General features: G+C 34.5%; 3 protein-coding genes across 6 annotated transcripts; 2 read left to right on the top strand and 1 right to left on the bottom strand.

Moving 5' to 3' along the window:
* Window positions 1–433: 433 nt before the first annotated feature.
* Window positions 434–5,067, top strand: LOC114382602 (wall-associated receptor kinase-like 14). 3 transcript variants are annotated; one of them, XM_028342151.1, is made up of 4 exons: window positions 434–748; window positions 1,018–1,819; window positions 3,093–3,167; window positions 3,547–5,067. In XM_028342151.1, exons 2-4 carry the CDS (start codon window positions 1,060–1,062, stop codon window positions 4,836–4,838), a joined length of 2,127 nt encoding a protein of 708 aa, XP_028197952.1. In that variant the 5' UTR covers window positions 434–748; window positions 1,018–1,059; the 3' UTR covers window positions 4,839–5,067. The 3 variants fall into 3 exon arrangements, with proteins under 3 accessions (XP_028197952.1, XP_028197944.1, XP_028197961.1); XM_028342143.1 differs by having other exon boundaries at window positions 434–751; XM_028342160.1 differs by lacking the exon at window positions 434–748 and adding an exon at window positions 804–916.
* Window positions 5,068–7,003: 1,936 nt separating this feature from the next.
* Window positions 7,004–8,682, bottom strand: LOC114382596 (thioredoxin-like protein HCF164, chloroplastic). The gene is made up of 3 exons (XM_028342132.1): window positions 8,487–8,682; window positions 7,679–7,882; window positions 7,004–7,398 (listed from the first exon to the last, which is right to left on the bottom strand). The coding sequence occupies exons 1-3, from the start codon at window positions 8,640–8,642 to the stop codon at window positions 7,303–7,305; spliced, it is 456 nt and encodes a 151-aa protein (XP_028197933.1). The 5' UTR covers window positions 8,643–8,682; the 3' UTR covers window positions 7,004–7,302.
* Window positions 8,683–13,309: 4,627 nt separating this feature from the next.
* LOC114382575 (BTB/POZ domain-containing protein At5g66560-like) lies at window positions 13,310–16,479 on the top strand. 2 transcript variants are annotated; one of them, XM_028342107.1, is made up of 4 exons: window positions 13,310–14,074; window positions 14,150–14,219; window positions 14,360–15,619; window positions 15,683–16,472. In XM_028342107.1, the coding sequence occupies exons 1-4, from the start codon at window positions 14,034–14,036 to the stop codon at window positions 16,277–16,279; spliced, it is 1,968 nt and encodes a 655-aa protein (XP_028197908.1). In that variant the 5' UTR covers window positions 13,310–14,033; the 3' UTR covers window positions 16,280–16,472. The 2 variants fall into 2 exon arrangements, with proteins under 2 accessions (XP_028197908.1, XP_028197899.1); XM_028342098.1 differs by having other exon boundaries at window positions 13,310–14,219; window positions 15,683–16,479.
* The last annotated feature ends 4,558 nt before the right edge of the window (window positions 16,480–21,037 follow it).

Raw genomic sequence — 21,037 nt, 5'->3', positions numbered from 1 at the left:
CATGTTTACATAATTTTCTTTCATAATTTACAATCAATTTAATTGTTAGGATAATTTTGTCTTATTATCTATAATCTTATTTATTTTCATTAGAAATTAAACGAGGTGGAAACAAATTCTATTTATTCCTCCCAATTTACTCCAATTTCTTTCAAATCCAATAATCCAAAAAACCATTCTATTTCCGTCATTTCTATTTTTATCCATTCTATCTCATCCCGTTGTCCCAAACACAGCGGCACAGGGGCAATTTGTCGTGAAGAATAGGGGCTTTTCTGTGCAGAAGAAAATTCAACCAAGGTCATATTCGTCATTCAGCAAAAAAATAAAAAATGCCGTAAAATGAAGACAAGTATTTTACTTTACGTTCCGGTTCCGGTTACAGAACAATTATAACCGCGTCTGTGTGAACCATAAGAACCTTCTCAGAAACCCCCCCAATGATTCATAACCAAACGCTCTTTTTCATTCCATAGTTTTTTTTTTTATCCACAAATATTCGTTGTTAGTATTATTAATTTTTGTTTATATCTCTCTTTTCATTCCATAGTTGTTTTCTTCTTCGCAAACAACAACGTTAACAACATACTAATAGACTACAACTCTGTTTTATTTCTTATAGTATATGACATTTCATTAATGTTGAAGCTCGATCTTCGAGTTGTTTGGTTTGGTGAGTAACTCCTGCCACTGCCACACCCATTAATCCCCCAACGTTTCCCAGCCCTGAAGCTAAAGCTATCATCAGGTAGTAGTATATTTATATGCATGCATATCAACATCACTCTTTCAAATTTCATTTTCTTCACTCTTATTTTCCAATGAAACCTTTATTTCTTTCCTGCTAGCATTTATTGAGATAGATGGCTCCCCAACCGCATCGTTCACAAGACTTAATTTCCATTTAGTCCACAAAGTCAACCATATATTTATACACTTTTTTCCAATTTCACCAGAAATAGATAGATAGTTAGATAGTAATTATAATTAACTGTATCTCTTTATTTCTTTCTGCAGAAGGGTGATGATTACAACACTGTTCCCTCAAATCTCCAGAAAATGTTTCACTACAACACAAAGTTCGCTATGGTTCTCACTATCTTTATCTTCATGTTCTGTTTGCGCTGTTCAACGAGTGCCAAAAGTAACAAGAACAACTGCGAGCGCAGCTGCGGAGAACATTCCCTGCAATACCCTTTTGGCTTCTCTTCTGACTGCGAAGTCAAACTAAATTGCAGCAAAGAGAACAAAGTCAAGATCGGTGATTTAGAGGTTCAGAGTGTGACCTCTGATGGCATATTCGTTAGTCTTCCGGTGCAGTGCAACCGCAACGTGAGTTTCTTAGACCCTCTCTTTCGACACAACTTTGCTCCCTCGTGGAGCAACACCTTTCTGGTGCAGAGCTGCGAGTCCAACCTCAGTGGCTGCGTTATTCCCACATCGAGTTTCGCTGGCGGCCGCAACAAGGTGGAGGGCTGTGACCGCGAAAGTGAAGATCTTCATTGCTTCACGCAGATGCGGAAGAGTAAGAGTAATGGCTCCAGAGAAGATGATGATGTTCTCATGCGCCTAGATTGGGAGCGAGTTGGTTGTAAATTCTTGTTCTCTGCTCTTGCTTTTGATAGGAGTAAAGTGAAGGAGCTCTCGCTCCAATTTCAGATGGTTGAGTTGGGGTGGTGGCTTGAAGGAAACTGTAGTTGCTCCAACAATGCATCCTGCACGGAGGTGAATCATGGTGGAGGAAAACTGGGCTTCCGGTGCCGCTGCGATGAAGGTTTCGTCGGAGACGGATTCAAGGACGGCGATGGTTGCCGGAGAGGTTAGTCTTTTCACGTTATCATTCAATCACAAGTTAAGTTTGTAAATTTTTATAATAATTATCTTAAAAGTTTTATTAAGATTAATGTCTGATTACTTAACAGTATAAAACTGATGATACATGTATTTAACTTTATCCTGGTTATGGGAATAATAGTATTAAGGTAAATGGTAAGAAATGTCTAAATTATTGTTTAAGAAAGGAAGTATATGTATTGTTTACTTTTTTTAAAGTAATTATTGTAAAGATGATGATTATGATGATGATAATGGATGGTGATTATGATTGTTGAATGATGATCAAGTGGTGTTTGACATCTGGTTGCAGCTTTATGCTTTGGTTGAGTATATAATACTAGTGTGGGATTGTGCATCGGGAATTTTGGGGTTGAGTTTTTTAAGTGGGGGAATCTTTTAAAGATCATGGTGTGATTTTACCAAGTCCATAATGGCCAGATTTGATTTGCTAGGGGTATGAATGGTATGTCGATTTAAGCATAAGGTTCATTATTTTGATTCTTGTGGACCAAATCCAATAGATCATGATGTTCTTGATTCTCTGGAGAGGGGGTAATTGGTTATTGAGAAAGTTTTGAAGTTAATGGGTGATTGGTCATCCATAATTTCGCAGAGAATATGGAAAAATGGGAACTGTTCAATGCTTGGCTTGATATGTTCTTGTTTTGAAGGGTAAATTTGGCAAAGAAAGAATCCTTCAAAACTCAACATGTTCTGGTGATACCTTTGGATTGTTTATGGATCAATATTAGGTAAGGCATGTCTGGTAGGATGGATTTGAATTTTTTATATGCTATATTATAAGTGGTCAAAGGGGATAGATTAGTGAAAATACTTTTATCATGTGGGGAATTAGGAAATGAACCTAATATTAAGTGGTAACTTCTAAGTTAAGGACACCACCGACCGACACATGTTGCTTATCAATTTGTGTTTTGCTGACACTAGAAATTGAGTGTGATACGAGTCCTTGGAAAACTAAAATTATGTAAACATCTCTTTTGACTCGATCCATAAGGAACATTATTGAACTCACGGACTTTGTTGGACCTGAGTAATACCACAATGTTTAGTTTAGTTGTTAATTGTTTTGGTGTCTGGAATAAAATTATAGGTGTAAAAAAAAAAATCAGCTGCATCATGTAATAACTGTACTAGTAACTATTTGATTTCCTTGGAGAAGTAAAGTAAGCTTTTATGTACATTTAATATTGTTATTTTTCTAATCCCTTTTTTCGTTTTTGCCTTCTCATCAGTTTCTGAATGCAAAGCTTCAACACTATGGTCTGGCGGATGTAGGAAAGCAGTCAAAATTGGTGTCTTTGTTGGAGGTAAAGCCCTACCAACTTCTGCCAATATATGATCCTGTATTGTATATAGCATAGTTCATAAATTTCTTATTCAATGATTACCTGATAAATGGATTTCATACACAAATCATTATCCCCTCAAAGTTTCTTGTTAATTAGTGTACTGGTATATTTATTAAAAGATAGAACTAAAATAAACAACAGTTGAAGAAAACTGAATCACTAATTTCAATTGATAAGACTAAGTACTAGCTGGTTTTTGTGTTTTCTCTTGATTCAATTATTTCTGTATTCCCATTATCCGGATACATAATTGATTTAGTTATACTCTTCTTCTTCTTCTTTGTTCATGAAAAAATGTCAAGTAAAATTTGAGCAAATGCTACATGACTGTTTGCAGGGATCATAGTTGGAGCTATCCTTGTGGCTGCTCTGTCTCTTGTATGTTACTTTAATAGGCGTCGTTCCTCTTGGCTGAGAAAACAAGTAACAGTAAAGCGCCTATTACGCGAAGCTGCAGGAGACTCAACTGTCCCTCTATATCCCTACAAAGAAATAGAAAGAGCCACAAGTTTTTTCTCTGAAAAACATAGGCTGGGAACTGGAGCTTTCGGCACAGTTTATGCTGGACACCTTCACAATGATGAGTGTGTTGCTATAAAAAAGATCAAGTATAGAGACACCAACAGTGTTGACCAAGTCATGAATGAGATCAAGCTCCTTTCTTCGGTGAGTCACCCGAATTTGGTGCGCCTCTTAGGTTGCTGCATAGAAGGGGGAGAGCAGATACTTGTTTATGAGTACATGCCTAATGGAACACTATCTCAACATTTGCAAAGAGAGAGGGGTGGAGTACTTCCTTGGACAATAAGACTCACCATTGCTACTGAAACTGCTAATGCTATAGCATACCTCCATTCAGAAATTAATCCTCCAATTTATCACAGAGACATAAAATCCAGTAATATACTCTTGGACTATAGTTTTCAATCAAAAGTGGCAGATTTTGGGCTTTCTAGGCTTGGCATGTCAGAAACATCACATATCTCGACCGCCCCACAAGGGACCCCGGGCTATGTTGATCCTCAATACCACCAGAACTTCCACCTTTCTGATAAAAGTGATGTCTACAGTTTTGGAGTGGTTTTGGTAGAGATAATAACAGCCATGAAAGTGGTTGATTTTGCACGGCCTCAGAGTGAAATCAACTTGGCTGCACTTGCTGTTGATAGGATCAGGAAGGGTTGCATAGATGACATCATTGATCCCTTCCTTGAGCCACATAGGGATGCTTGGACACTCTATTCCATTCACAAGGTGGCTGAGCTTGCATTTAGATGCCTTGCTTTTCATAGTGACATGAGGCCTACCATGATTGAAGTGGCTGAGGAGCTAGAACTTATCAGGCGCAGCGGGTGGGCAACTATGGAGGAAACCATATGCACAGCTTCATCGGTTGGATCTGTGTGTTCGTCACCCCGAAATGGAAGTGTGAATTCACTTAGAGGTGTTAGTTTTGAGAGAGCTGCAGGACTTGGGAGTGAGACATTGATTGTTCCCCACAAGACTGATATGTTTTTGCAATCAATTGAGGAGGTGAAGGACAGCTCTCCTGTGTCTGTGCAAGATACTTGGTTAAGTGGAACTAGTTCACCCTCAACAAATAGCTTGTTAGGACATGTTGTTCAGTGACATATATACATATTTTTGGGTGAAACACCTATTATTTGAATGACGAAGGTCATTAATATTTTCCTTTTTCTCTTTTCTAGTTGTAGGATATAACCATTTTGTTGTATGATTGGCATCAGTCTTCTGCTTTCATTCTCCTCTCTGAATCGTACTAACAACGTCCAAGGCAGTTAATTATGTTTGACCAATCCTAAGTAATTAATAAACAGAATTCACTATTATTTGTTCATACAGAAAGTGATATATGAAGAGTTATCATGTACAATTTGAGCTGGAAATAACCAACATCTGAGCCTATAAGTATCTTGTTTGTATTTGTTAAGTTAGGGTATGTTTGGAAACACGTTGAAATCCGGTTGAACGGAGAAATCACATGTTCCAATGCAAAAAACCAAAGCTACGTGAGAGTGGTTTTTTTTTTTTTTTACGCCAGCTGTGTTCTCCTCAACTCTTAGGCAAACAGACACTTAGTGATGGAAGGTTGCTAGGTGAATATACTACCACGGCACACATATTAGTTGAAACGCGCAACATCACAATGCTATTTGCTAACGGTGCTTCAATAGTATAGAAGTTAACTTAGCCAAAGCTAATAAGTAATAAGTGATATTAAAACAATCATGGTTCCGATTCCTACCATGCCCCTTATAGGCTTTTACTCCTCTAACCCCGTTTCTGTGTAAGCCAGTCAAGGGAAAGGCTCAAAATTAGGAACTCAAACTAATAAAAAAAGTATTTTGATCATTAATGTGGTCACTCGAAACTTGGTCTCTCATAAATCAATTTTAGCAATCTATCCCATCACTGATCAAAATATGCATCAATAAATACACACCAATTTAGTTCTTTCGCAATCAAAATTTACTGCTAAATTGTTGCAAATTGAATAAATTAGAAGCTAATTTAGGATTTTTGCCTATAAGAAATGATGCGTTCCAACAACTATGCCTCCCTCTAGTCTTTTTGGTGATATATGTAGGCCTAACATTGCATTTTAATGACAATTTGACAGGTGCTTGTGTAATGCGGTTTATTCATTCAACTTCAGGCACCATTAGAACATAAAGGCAACCTTCTAGGTTTTTCTTATACTTTGTTGTAGTCCATTATTGAAAGCATTCATAATTTTGGTGGCAACTATAGAAAGAAAGATAAAAGGTTGAAATTTTGTGTAAGAGGGGGCAGGGAATGATGGTTAACTTGGCGAAATTTGCTATGAAATGAGGCGTGTAGAATATGTAGCATTCAGTTGTGCGAACAAAAAAATGATAGCAATACAATTCCATCAAGAGTTTAACTAGTCCAATAAAAACTATTGCTCAGGTGCCGTTATTCAAGAAATAGTATCAAAAACTGATATATATTTCGATTTTGATTTAGTTCCCAGAGGTCCTAGTTGTAGCACACTACTTTTACTTTACCCTTTTTCAACAAAAAAAACTGCACGATCTTTTGCTGACAAGAGTGTTACTTTGCTACCAAAGAAGTTCGCTGAAATTAAAGTCACCTGCCAGGTATTTGAAAAGTAACAAATAAAATTGGAAGTAGGAAAATGAAGTACCAGACATCCTCCATTCTATCCACTTGTAATTCAAAATTCTCTATTTTCAACCGATCTTAATAACCATATGAATAACGCGGCTTCCTCTATCTGAGTTTTCCGTAACATTATTAATGTTAAAATTGACAAATAGCATGAACGACAGGTAGCTGTTAGATTAATGCCAAAATGTATAAAATTGTGTTGCTGCAAGGAACATTACAACTAGGCTTGAACGGTTGAACCTAAAGAGTGTCCTAAGTAAATAGAAGATAGAACATAATAAGTTCTACTCATCAAGCATATTCATTAAGATTGTTTGGATAGGCGTTCTATCCACATTGAACGGGAAAATTACACATTTCAATGCATAAACAAAAAAGTTATGTGAGTAGTAAATTGAGTCTAATATGGGTTCTGTTGGATGCAACTGTAATCTAAACACGTCCTTAGTTGTGGCTTGTGTGTGAATTGAGGTGGAAAAATTCACATTGTTTCCATCTACCAAAGACGTGCTTTCTGATTGGGCAAGAGGGGAAGAGGATAAAAAGTGTTCATGTTCACACATGGTGTTATCCACATTGAACATAACAAAGTTCTCCCGTTCCCTGTTGTCAGATGTCAGTGGAATCAAGATAGATAGTAAATTATTGCACATGAAAAGTTACAAAAAGTTCAATAATTTGAGAAATTATGCAAAAGGTTGTCTACAGCAATAGTAGCCATTATTATACTGTTACTCTTTTTTCTAAATCACATGTAATCCTTCAGTCGAAACAATCTTGTTTAAGTCGGATTGAATTATTATAGAAGGTTAAACTTTTCTTTCAAATATTTAATACAACTGCATACTTAGGAGTTCAACTCGAGACCACTTGTTAAGTCAGGTCAGTTGATTCACACACACTCGGTGGTGTTATACTGCTACTCTACTTCGTACACATCAGGAGCTAATTCCCCACGTACTTCACACCAATCTGCATTAAACTCCACCACAGTGAACTTCCCATTGGGCCGAGCCTGGAACATCCAACAACAAACTAAATTACAATTACAAATCCTATAAGCAAAAATGAAGTGATGAAACAAAGTTTTCCCCAATCTATCATTCTTCAAAGAAACAATTTTTCCTTACTGAGTTATTGGCATGTAAAAAATGAAATAAAACAAAACGAAATTCCTTATTCTCAACTATGTGCTGATGGAATTAGAGTTGGATATAAACGAATTGTCAATTATCTTGTGCATGTGACATGCAAGACTGATAAATTCTGAAATGGGGAGCCTTTGAGGAACAAACCTCTTTGGATGGTAATGCATGAGCACAGTGATCCTTCATAGGAACACCAAAGAAGTGAAGCCTTGAAGATAATAAAAGTCCCAGAGCTCCTAAAAAGGAAACAATGGCAATTTTCTTCTTGAAATCCTTGCTTGGGAATTTAGGGGGAACACCATTTGGGGAACTTGTTCCTTTGCTATTGCCAAGCTCAGCAACAGATTTTTCCTGGCACCATAGGTTTAAGTGTTATTACAACTAACAGAAAGATAATCATATGGATAAATGATTTCTTTAATATGTATAGATAGCTTAATTTTAATATACTGTTGGTGTAAAGATTATATAATATTTTTTAAAAAGATAATATGTAATTTTTATTAGAGACAATTTTAAAATGATTTTTTTTTTAAATAAACATTAAAAAAATCAATGATAGTGTTAGTTAAAAGTATAGAAATATTTATATTTTAAGTCTATTTTAATTAATCTAATATGGATTAATGATTTTATGGTATTAATTTTTCACAATAAAACACTATAATATTGTTTGATCCATACAACATGATTTAATTCTACGGTTCAGCTATCGTGTATATATCTATATATTTATATCTATATATATATATATATATATATATATATATATATATATATATATTTTTGTTTTTTTTAGGAAGTAATCATAACGACTTTAATAGATTAACATGACTTGTCGAAATTAATCGTAGAGGTACCTAATTAATAAAAGTGAAAATTAAAATAAAGTAATCTTACTTATATAATCATTAATTCATATATGAATGGTAAGTGTATAAATTAGAAAAATTACCGTTGTGGACGATTGGTCAAGATTTTGATTAGCTTGGCAAGCTAAGATCTTGATTTTACGATTCTGATGCTGCAATGGATTTGCAACGATTTGAGGAATATATACGCATGGTCTGAACATGTGAAGAGCTGAGAGGTTTAAAGAGAAGCAAGCCATTGAGAGAGATAATTAAGGCAAGAACGAAAGAAAGAATAGATCCTATGGTTACGTTTTTGTAGCAATAACCGAGTAAGTAGTAGCAACAACTTGCACGTAACTGATGGCGGTAACTTGTACGGTGAATTGAATTTGATTGCAACTGCTAATTAGACTTTTCTCTTTTCTTCTTTGCCTTCCTTTCCTACTATCCCCATTATTTAGGACAAAAATATAATAATGAAGCTTCCATGAGAGAATATCTGAGATTTCGATGCTGTTAAATAATAAGTGAAGACTGAAGACTTTATTAACTTGAATTTCCTGAATTAACATTTAACAAGTATCAACTCGAGCAGAAAAGTTCATTTGTTATGTTCTGTTAGTGACATATGAAGGTGGTATTAAAACCATATTTAATTAAGAATTGGAGACTAATTTCGGTCCTCTCATCCAAGCTGGTAATTGTTGTTCTAGTTTATAGTGTATTGTAAAACTTCAATAATGTAGCTTGTCATTTCTAAATTCTGGACTTTTTCTTGGCATGCTCTAAACAGAGGATTTTGAAACTTACCCCAGCAATTACTAGAAAGCTGTAACTCTTAGACCAGCTGCTGGTTGAAACCAAACGATAATCAAATTGCTTGCTCGTAATTCCATTGTATCTTAAGATTTAATCTAATTGAAGTGGTACTAGGTGTTGATGCTTTCGTTCTGCAATGAAATTTTGTTTAGGTCTGTAAGGGCATGATAGTTGATGATTAATACCTTTATACAATTATACTACAAAAAATCATAAAGTCAAAGCTCCTTAGCATTTCCACTTCTCATAGTTTTAATTGGTTTTCCAAATTTTGTTTGAACTTTGAACAAACTGAAAAAACAATTTAATTAGTCTAGGTTCTTCTGACTTGTGCCTCATTAGGTGCAGCCAAGTGAACCTTGTGCAATCATCCACCAATGTTAGAAAATAATGATTACATCATGTGTAGCTTGGGAAAAACGATCGGATATATCATAGTTAAGCCTTAATTAATTCTAGTTAGATGTTAATAATAGACTAATAGTGGTTATATATAAACAAAATATTGAGAGAGTAGGTGCACTTTAGCATAGGTTGCTATCCTAGGAGCGGAGACTTATTTTTGAAATAATTCTTGAGTTCAATAGTGGATAATTCTAGGCCAGACGGGCAAAAGGATATGAGCAGTTCTATTTAGCATGTAGTAAAATTTAAGTATAAATTAATGTACACAAAATTCTTGTCTAGTTGAAAATTTTCGTGGTGTCCATCAATTTCAAAAAGATATCGCCTAATTATAAGAAAATAAAAACCAAACGCGTGAGAGAGCTAGTTGTTTGGAGCGATTTTGTCCTAGTATTGCGATTTCACGACACAATATATGACTCCAATCTTTGTTCCTTGATGCGTTCAAAACCCACCCAAGAGAGGTTGTGGCGAAAACTCCAAACTCAAAAATGGACTTGTTAAGTGACTCACTATGCTAGGGCGTTACTACCTTAAGCAACACAAGAAATTGTATCGATGTTCTCTAGGTGCCAATACTAATATATATATATATATATATATATATATATATATATATATATATATATATATATATATATATATATATATTCTAAGTTCAGCAAGTGTTGTATCACATTTAATTAATTTGTATGTGAGGCAGAGCTAGCATTAGAAAATATAATATAATAACTCGATTTTCATCAGGGGTCCAAAAGCTTCATGTGTTTCAAGGTGTTGTGCAGGAGGTGTGAGAAATACACCTGGGGTGGATGTGGCAATCACTTGACCAATGTTTATAATAGCATACAGGAGGGAAATCATTGTATGTGTCGTTCATGGCCTGGCGTTGTCATACCAAGACCTACTCAGCAACCAACACAATCAAGAACTCCACCTCAAGGTATAACTATCTTGTTTGATTGTTGGAGATATGCTGGAAAAGTAATTAAGAGCATGTTTGGTCATGCGTTGGGAGGAAGAGGGAAGAGCACATAATCTTGAAGTAGCTTTTGCATCATTTTTTTAAGAGATTTGACGTGGATTTTATATATAATCAAATATGTGTAATCGAAGTGGATCCAAACAAGTGCTAAATCAAAAAATTATGTTTGTATCAACTTACTTTGAAATTAATGCATAAATAAAGTGTAATAGAGAACATTAGTCTTCTTTTCCTTTGGTTATTGAATAAAGCAAAGTGGTTGTACGAAAGGAATAATAAACTGAGATGAGTTTAATAAGCTTAGACTTGGCTAGCAAATTATATTGTATTGTACTATCTTGAGACATAAGTGAGGATGTATATCATTGTAGTATTATGAATAGGACACCTGAACCCAACAAATAGTTTTTGTGAATCAGAATCCAACAAATAGTTGATCAAGATTAATTGAAATATATATAAAATTACATAGTTCAGACTTTAGAACAAGGAGAACCTTGACTAAGAAACTCGCTAAATGTGCTTAAGTGGCTTACAAAGATGAAATTTACTTTTTTCTAAATGTTGTGTTCTGCAGGTAATGGGAATCCTCAAATTCTTGAAGCAGTCTCAGTGAATGGTCTGCGATAAATATTTTAAATTGATGAGAAAGAGAGAAACAGAGAAAAGAAAAACCAGGATTGGAATACCCTCTTATAATATTGCTCGTAGGTGTTGCAGGCAGAATACTATTAAAAGAATAATTTTCTATGTTCATGGTTAAATTAATAAAGAATAATTTCCTCTGTTCTTGTGCTGCTTGTTATATATAATGCTTCTTCAACTTGGCACATAACTTTTGGATTTAATTATTACTATCATTTATTATTTTATCTTTTATCATGGTTCTGTGCTCCCTTTTTTAACCTACTCTTTGTAAATTTGTGTATGTCCTCGAGCGAGAGAAAGAGGAGGGCGGGAATTGGTGAACGAGGGAGAGGGGGGACATTTGGAATTTTAAATATAAGAAAAAAAATAGTTTGATTTTAACTCATTGTATATCAATATAAAAATCATTAATAAAAATAGTAATTACTAGTAAATCTTACAATATACATACTAATTAGAAATTTTTATATAAATGTTAATGAAACTAAACAACTAGCTAGCAAATAGTTTAAGACTTGGAAGAAAAGAAAACTCAAATTAAGAAAGGAAACTCACATTGCCTAATCAAAGAGCTATTACTTTGAAGTTTGAACTGAGTCTTGTAATTATCCCTTTGTTATTTTGGTTTTGGTGGCTTGTCTTTATATTGTCCTTCAAGAACGCCCAAATCCATGGCCAGACTAATAGGGTACATTATTGACACTGTGACACGACTTCTTTTGTACAAATCCTCTCATGGTGAGCCACCAAACACGTGAAAAGAAGCATCAAAGACATGCCCTATTACCTATTTGTGTAAACCATATTTCTCAAATAATTGGTCTATCCTCCCAGTAACTTTGTTCATTCAAAGACATTTGAAACCCATGTAGGGTATAAGTGGGGTTTATTTGACCTTTTCCACATATCCTTGTTGAGGATATTGTGCCCTTAGATGTTCTTCTTGGACGGTCCTACCTTCCAGCATAATTTGATATTTTGTCCACATTTTCGACTCTCCTCAATTTGAATATTTGAAAAATAATTCATTCCGTTCACTTTGAACTTGTGATTCGAATAATAATACTTTATCTTACAGTAACTGTCTACTTATTAAATGCAGCCATAAATTCTAAGGAGGGATGAAAGGGCAGATATGCCAACATAAATGAGGGGTAGCTCATTTCCAATTAAATAATAAAAAACAAAAATCTCTTTTATTTTGGTACATAAAAAATAACCTCTTTTGTTCTAAGAGTAGGGGGAGGGGCATTTCCAGAAGATAGAGCAAGGGGACCTGAGCTGAAAACTTCGAAAGTTTGAAAACTAAAAAATATCTCAGCAATAATGATTTTGAGATTCATATGAAGCAAACTTTCTTTTTATATACCATTTGCTACTTATGACTGCTTATATGTATGTCCACTTGATAAAGTAGGAAAATCTAGAACCAATTAAATCCGATCGAGTGAGTTTATGAGCTGGAGCCTGGTGGTGGTCACAAAAGTTTCAAATTCAATATTTTTAACCACTAAAATTGACCTGTACTTAGTTGCACACTCACTAGTCCCTAATTTGAACGATGTTACTGTGATTTATTCTCTGCAAATGACATTGACAGATAAAAAAAGTAACCTACATTACTAATCCCAGTGATTAAAATTGATTTTATTTTCTGGTAGTAGTATAATATATAGAAAGAGGCTGCTTGTAAATTTCTTGCTATCACGAAGTCTGTGATCATTAATAACTGCAGTGAAACAAAAGATCATGTTTTATTTTAAGAGAGAAAACATAAGAGACACAGGAAATTAAATTTAGATTGTATAATTATATATAAAGACTTAATATTTAATATTAAAAATTTATATAACTTTTTAAGTGATTTTATAATATTAAATTTTAAATATGTATATTTAATTATACAATTCAGATTTAATCTTTCATTCTCATATTATTTTTTTATTATACCAGGGGTCAAAAGAAGAGACAGTAGATATCATCCGTTCGGTGCAACATAAATGCATAATGCTAATTATCATTGATTTATTAAACTAAGCTAACCAAGTCAACAAGTCACAATGAGAAATTCATTTATAAAATACTACAAAATATAACATCATTTGCGCAAAGTGCAAGAAACGGGTTGGCAAGCAATGAGATACTATAAGGACTAATAGGTGATTATTGTCTTTTCAAGGATTTTAAGGAGAAAAACTCATGCAAGACACTTCCTTTTAGTTGAGTCTATTTGCCCTCTTGAGTAGTCGTGAGAGAGAGGGACATTAGGTGAGAATGAAGTTCTGATCTGATTCATAGAAAAGAAAAAGAAAGAAGGTTTGGTAAAGGAGGGAAAAACGACCCAATATGATCCCCTTTTTAGGAATTTGCTCAAGATCAATTTGTCCGCTTTGAGTTTGTGGATTCCATTCTGCTTCACTTATTTTATTTTCTTTTGTTGAAGTTTCATCTGTTGTTGTTTTCTTTACAAATAAAAAACTCAACAAAAAGCACAAACAAACAATTTCTTTCATTCTCGTCTTCCCTTTCTTTTTTTTCCAATTGGTAGTGCTAGTCAAGTCCATTTCACCCCCCTTCAACACTACCACAACAATTCTGGGTATTATCCCCCCACATTCTGCATCCGTCCAATCTTTCACAGTCGCAAAATTTTCAGTGTCTCCACTCTCCCTAAAAATCATTCCCACCCTTCTCACTCTCATGGATCTGTCTCTCCAGTAACCTACACAGAAACCCCTGAAGAACCAAAAAAAAACATCATATCATACATTTCATTTGCAGAGAAAAAAAAATGTCATCGGCAGAAAAACCCAGCTCCAAAGGACAAGCATGGTTGGATACTATATTACTATCTTCCTTCAAGCTTTTCATTTTTAAAATTTTTTTCCTCACAATTTCACTCTGCAGGTTCTGCACAACGGGATTGCCAAGCGACATTGTGGTGGAAGTTGATGACATGACATTCCATCTCCACAAGGTAAGCCTCAAAACACAGAGAATCAATTTTCAAATTTTCTCAATTCTCACTTACATGGGTGGGTCCATTTCCACTTCCAGTAGCGACAACATTCCGTACTTCATTCTCTGAAATTTGTCTCTGATACCCGTTTCTTTCAGTTTCCTCTCATGTCAAAAAGCCGAAAGCTCCACCTTCTAATTACGCAGCAAGAGGCGGCGACTCATTCCTCTGCAGCACAGCAGCAGCAAGAAAACGAAGATGAAGACGAAATCGTGGAAGAGCAGTGTCACGTGACCTTCACGGGCTTCCCGGGAGGCTCTGAGGCGTTCGAGATGGCTGCGAAATTCTGTTACGGCGTCAAGATCGACCTGACGCCGTCCAATGTGGCGGCGCTCCGGTGCGCCGGGGAGTTTCTCGAAATGACCGAGGATTACTCCGAGGACAACCTCGTTTCAAAGACGGAGAGGTTTCTATCGCAGCACGTGCTCAAGAGCCTCAAGGACTCTGTCAAGACGCTAAAATCGTGTGACTCCTTGATGCCTATGGCGGAAAATCTCGGAATCACGCAGAGGTGCGTTGATTCCGTGGTTTCCAGAACTTCGTCTTCGGATCCTGCATTGTTCGGTTGGCCGGTCAGCGACGCTTCTTCTGCGTCCAAACAGGTCATCTGGAATGGACTCGATGGTGCCGGAAGAAGAAAGGCAAGCGCCGGTGCCGGAGAGTCTTGGTTTGAAGATCTGGCGCTTCTACGGTTGCCTCTGTTTAAACGATTGATTCTGGCGATGAGAACTGCGGAGCTGAGTCCTGAGATTATTGAGACGTGTGTGATGTATTATGCTAAGAAGTACATTCCTGGAGTTTCGAGATCGAATCGGAAACCGTTACCGTCGTCATCTTCTTCTTCATCCGTTGCGACGGAGGCGGAGCAGAAGGAGATTCTGGAGACGTTGGTTTCGAATCTTCCGCTGGAGAAGAGTTCGAAGGCAGCGACGGCGACGAGGTTTCTTTTCGGATTGTTGCGAACGACGAACATACTGAACGCTTCCGAAGCCTGCAGAGACGCGCTGGAGAAGAAGATAGGGCTGCAGCTCGAAGAAGCCACGCTTGACGACCTTCTCGTGCCGAGCTACTCGTACCTGAACGAAACGCTTTACGACGTCGATTGCGTGGAGAGGATTTTGAGTCAGTTCTTGGAAGGTTTAGAAGCGAGAACCGCCGCGGAAACGACGGAAGACGCGGCGGCGACGAGGTCGCCGGCGCTTATGCTCGTCGGAAAACTCATCGACGGTTACCTCTCCGAGATAGCTTCCGACGCGAATCTCAAGCCGGAGAAGTTCTACAATTTCGCCATCTCGCTTCCCGACGAGGCCAGACTCTTCGACGACGGTCTCTACCGCGCCGTCGATGTGTATCTCAAGGTATTACCGAATCCGTTGCGAATTTTCGTTTTTCTAATTTGACGTTGATTTTCCCTTTTGTAGGCACATCCGTGGGTTTCGGAAGAGGAGAGAGAGAAAATTTGCGGATTGTTAGACTGTCAGAAGCTGACGCTGGAGGCGTGCACGCACGCGGCGCAAAACGAGAGGCTTCCGCTGCGCGCGGTGGTTCAGGTGCTGTTCTTCGAGCAGCTTCAGCTACGACACGCCATCGCCGGAACGCTGATGGCGGCGGAGGCAGCCGCGGAGCCTGGGCGGCAGTCGGCGGCGCTGGAACGGGAAGCGGAGGGCGGCGGACGAGAAGGATTAGGGTTAGACTTAGAGCACGTGCAGGAACGGAACGGCACGTGGCGCGTGCCGGTGAGGGAGAATCAGGTGCTGCGCTTGGACATGGATAGCATGAGGACGCGAGTGCATCAACTGGAACGCGAGTGTTCCTCTATGAAGAGAGTCATCGCCAAGTTTGACAAGTCCGACGGCGGCGCCGCCGGTGGTTGGAGGGCGTCGCTGGGCCGGAAATTCGGTTGCAAGTTTAAGACTCAGGTTTGTGATTCGCACGAGTCAACGGCTGTTGATACCCGCAAAGGACGCCATCACCAGCAGCAGCAGCCGCAGCAGCAGCAGCATCCCCATCATGTATAGTCACCATGCTAAACTTCCTCCCCTCACGTGAGAATCATTGTTGGAGTAAATTTCATACGGGTCCCACTTGTAATTGTTCATTTTTTTTTTCTTTAATTTTCCATAATTTTAATTTCAATTGATTAATAGTATAATAACTTTACTTTCTCGAATTATTCGGTATATGAAAATATGAGATGAGCTTGAAATTAAATTACTAATACTAAAGTTTTAATTAATTAAAACTTACTAAAATATATTTTAACATTGTTAGTGTTAAGATAATCTTACTTTGTGGATTAATTTGATTTTTATAAGATGTTTGTTTCTTTCTTATTGCTATCGTGCTCCAGTGCACCAATTATTGGGATTAAATTTTTTTGAAGTCACCGACTTTTGAGGTGATGGCGATGTGTGGAGAAGCACAAGACATGAAATTATAAGGTCTTAAATGGTAGTGGGTGGCATGGTGGAGACAGCAAATAGGTAATGGAAAAATCTTCGAAGTTTGTGTGATTATTATTGTTGGTTACAGTACTCAATCACACTCATAATTGCTTCTAATAAAAGATGGGGTTATATTATGGTTATGCTAAAGTGCTTTTCCGAAGCTTTAAGTACTCGTGACCATTATCCGCAGAAACAGCTACAAAGGCTTCTTCACTTTCCGGGTATGACGCTGGATTCATTATTGCTTTTGCTTCCATTTCTCCTTCAGCAATGGTAAAGTAGCCTTTCTTTGATTGGGTTTTGGTAGAAGGGGGTAGAAATAGTCAAACTTATTATTTCATGTGTGTTCCTTAATTCTATAACCATCATCATTATGTGGGGATGTTCATAGTTGGAAACTTTGAGTTTTCACTTCTAGGTGTGTTCTTTTATTATTGTTGTTGACTTGAGAACATGGAATTGGAAACTAAAAACAATAGGGCAAGTTGACATGCATGAAAGGGACCTTTCTCTCTATATTATTTATTCAAGGTAAATAAGAATACTGATTAATTGAAAATAAATATATTTTATTGTATAAAAATAATTACTAATTTTGTTAGTAAAACTATTTAAAAACATATATTTAATTATTGTTAACTAATGCTTTTATCACCTTGTTAGTATTAAACACTACGTTTTTTAAAAGTTCAATAGATGGAAATTACATATACCTTTGTAGTTTGTGGGAGATATGTTGGTTTTTTAATTTTTTATTTATTTGCGGAATTGGTCTTTTATTGTGATTGCAGTAAATGTTTTTTAGACTGGTTATACAAAAAATTATATACAAATTGTGTTTAGATTGATTTTTTTATCCATCAATGTGGATTTATTTTTCAATTTTTAATAAATTAGTTGTTGAAATAATATAATTCAACTGTTAATATTATACATTTATAAATAAGACTTTCAATAGTCATTGTTCTTTGAATTAAATTACTATTACTCAAATATTCTCATCCAGCATTCAGGGTGCACACACATAATTATTATAGGTTCAGGGATCGTAGTGTATATATGTATTTTTTTTCATTTTTAATGAATTTTTTTCATTTAATTTACTTTTATGCACTTTCTCTCAATCTTTTAATTTTTTTAATTTTAAACTTTACTTTTCCGATTTCAGTTTCTTATAACAATCTACGAAATACTATAAATCAATGGATGTTATTATCGAAATTACTATTATTATTTTCATCAATATATAAACTATTATTATTTTCATCAATATATAAACTATTATTTTAAGTTGAAAACCATAGTTTTTTATTTGATAAAAGAAAACTTACAATCAAAATATGGATTATTGTCTAATAATGATAAAAAAAAATTATTTGTTAATAGAATCTAACGTAAAAATAGAATTGTTTAGATTAAAATTTATTGAAAATACGTTTATGGTTTTTCACGATTAACTCCTCTATTATGTAATGTGCGATTAATTATTATTACATCACAAAAAATTAAGATTCTATAATAAATAATTTGCTAAATCACTAATTCAATGGAAAAAATATGACTTTTTTATTTTTCCAATCATAAACTTATTAAAAAAGGTTGAAAATTAATATTATTAATCTTAATAATACACACACAAATACCAAAAATAATACACACACATTAGTATTGTTAATATATCTTTTATATATTATTTTAATTTTTCATTTTCAAATCAATTCGTGGATAATATATCTGGCATAATGTATAATATGTTGTGAATCCCTTTATCTAACTTCACCTCCAAGCATGTAGAAGTATATGTAGGCCAATTTTAAAAAATAGAAAATTCGTATGTAATAAAAGTTATACAATCATGTGTCTTTTCAGTATCATTGTTCCCTCTCTGTGAAGTGTGAACCCTTTACAGCACAAGCTCGAATGCTTGATGTCATCCAAGTTATTATTTTAGCCTTACCTTGCAAGATCAGCATGCCGGCTTGATTTGCTCTGCAATCTTATGAACATTCCGCATGGCAAGTAATTATCTTTTAAAAGGCTATTTTCTTTCTTTCGTTATTTTTTTATTTATAAAAAGGGTAGTTTCATAGTGATGTACTCGTGGATGATTATATCAATTTTGAACGAATTATATTCGCAAAAACAACGAGATCGATATACTAAGCACATGATATGATCTGTCATAACAACCAAATTATATATTAAGTTTCTAACACACTATATATATATGATTTGTAAGACATCCTCGTTTCTTTATCCCTACTCTTATGGTTTTCATCTGTTTTTCATGACTCCTTAAAATGTTAAATTTTCTTTATTATAATTAATTACTACAAACAATGATTTAATCTTTGTGACACGGACACCCTGCGGAAGAAATTAAAAACAAAATAAAAGTATGTCTAAAGATCTGGCCCCTCGTCTCCTCGTGTTTTAAAAAAGTTAGTAGTAGTTACGTTTGCCTACAAACTACAGTCTGTTGGGAGAAAAAAAAAGTGGTATATGTAATTTAAAAATGCACGTCGAGATGAATTTTAGCATAAATTGGTATTCTTTCAAAAACTTGCAAGGTATGTGCATGTGCATGTGCTATTTATTAACGAAGATCATAAACGTCAATTCAATTTTAAAAAATAAAACAAATTTTCTTACTTGAAAAAAAAATGAAACACTCCTTATATCAGGTGAAAAAATATGCTTCATGTGCACCAAGGGGTGCAACTATGTTATGACAGGGGAGAGCCAATCCTCCCTTCCCCAATTTTTTTTTAAAAATTTTTTGTATGTTATATGTGTGTAATTTAAATATACATGTTTCTTATATATATGCACTGATTTATTTATTTTTTGATAAAAGAACATACAAGCTCAACTACATTTAAAGATTTTATATATTTTAATTTATGATAATTATGTAAATATATTTTTTTCTCTTTTCTATGGGCATTTGATAAATTTATATAAAATAGATTTAAGAGTAAACAAAATTATTCTTTTTTCAAGAGAAAAACTTGTAAAAAAAATGAACAAAATAAACTTCTACACCATTTGAATCCAAAAATTATCTCAAGCACAGAAGCATATATCAAAGGAAATGACAAATTTAAGAATTTTTTAGAATGTTATTATGGAAATTGCTCTCACATTTAGTAATATTCACCAATATTAAAATAGTTTTTGTTGTCCTTCATGTATATTTTAGGTTTCAATATGATTATTTAAGTTTTAAATTTTTCGTTAGTTTCTTGTATTATTTTTGTTAGGTCAAGTTGATTCTTTTGTTAATTTTGGGCACTAGCAATGTTAAATTTGGCTGACGTAACATTTCTCACAATTTGTCATATATCAAAAAGTTAGCCAAATTTGTGCAAAAAAATTGACAAAAAGATCAATTTAGTGAAACAAAGAATTCTTTTGTTATATACAACGATGAAACTTTTTAAACATAAGGATCAATTTAAAACTTAAGTAACAAGTTCCATTTTAACTTATTTTATTTTAGCTCTCCCTAAATTTTGGTGAAGCTTCACTACTATGTGCACCACATGAATACCTGGTTGATAATGTTGTTTAACCCACAAGTAATATACTAGTTGGTAATGTTAGTTTTTATATATATTCTCAAACTATTTTTAAGTCATGACCTAGAGACTAATTTTTTAAATACGAACATTTAAGAGATTAATTTCTTTCAACATATGTTCTTTCATATACTCAAAACTAAGATGTTAATTACTTTAATATTATCTTCTAATAGAACTTTATCATTATTATATTATTCACAAATTATCTTTCAATCAATAGACTAATTTTTCAAATACTAATATCCATTTAAGGGATTAATCTTCTTGGGCATATATGTTCTTTTATATACACAAAACTAATTGAACATTTGTTTTTAGTCATCTTTTTTATTTCTGGAAATATAAGGGTGTAAATAAATATTCTCATGCTCATCAAAAAGTTATAAAAATATATTCTTGAGTATGTTTTATTCTCAGGAAGGTTACATTATCACATTTTAAGCCATTTTTATTTATATGGAAAAGGAATAGATATTTCCCTATTCCCATAAAAATAAAAATTATTTTCTATAATAATTTCGTATTCCTATTACATTCTTCTACAATATTTCTTTTCATTTTACTTTTTTCAATTTCTTAATTAAATAAGTTTTTTAATTACTTACTGTCAATCAAATATGTATATGAGAATAACATTTTTAAAAATGAAATTTTTTGAGCATAAAAAATGATACCATAAAACAAATACCTCCTTAAAAATCAAATATTTGACTACAAACGAAACATTATTAACTATCCACTGTAT

Source organism: Glycine soja, chromosome 2 (genome assembly GCF_004193775.1).
Source record: "Glycine soja cultivar W05 chromosome 2, ASM419377v2, whole genome shotgun sequence".
Taxonomy (NCBI): domain Eukaryota; kingdom Viridiplantae; phylum Streptophyta; class Magnoliopsida; order Fabales; family Fabaceae; genus Glycine; species Glycine soja.
This window is presented reverse-complemented; position numbering and strand designations above follow the sequence as displayed.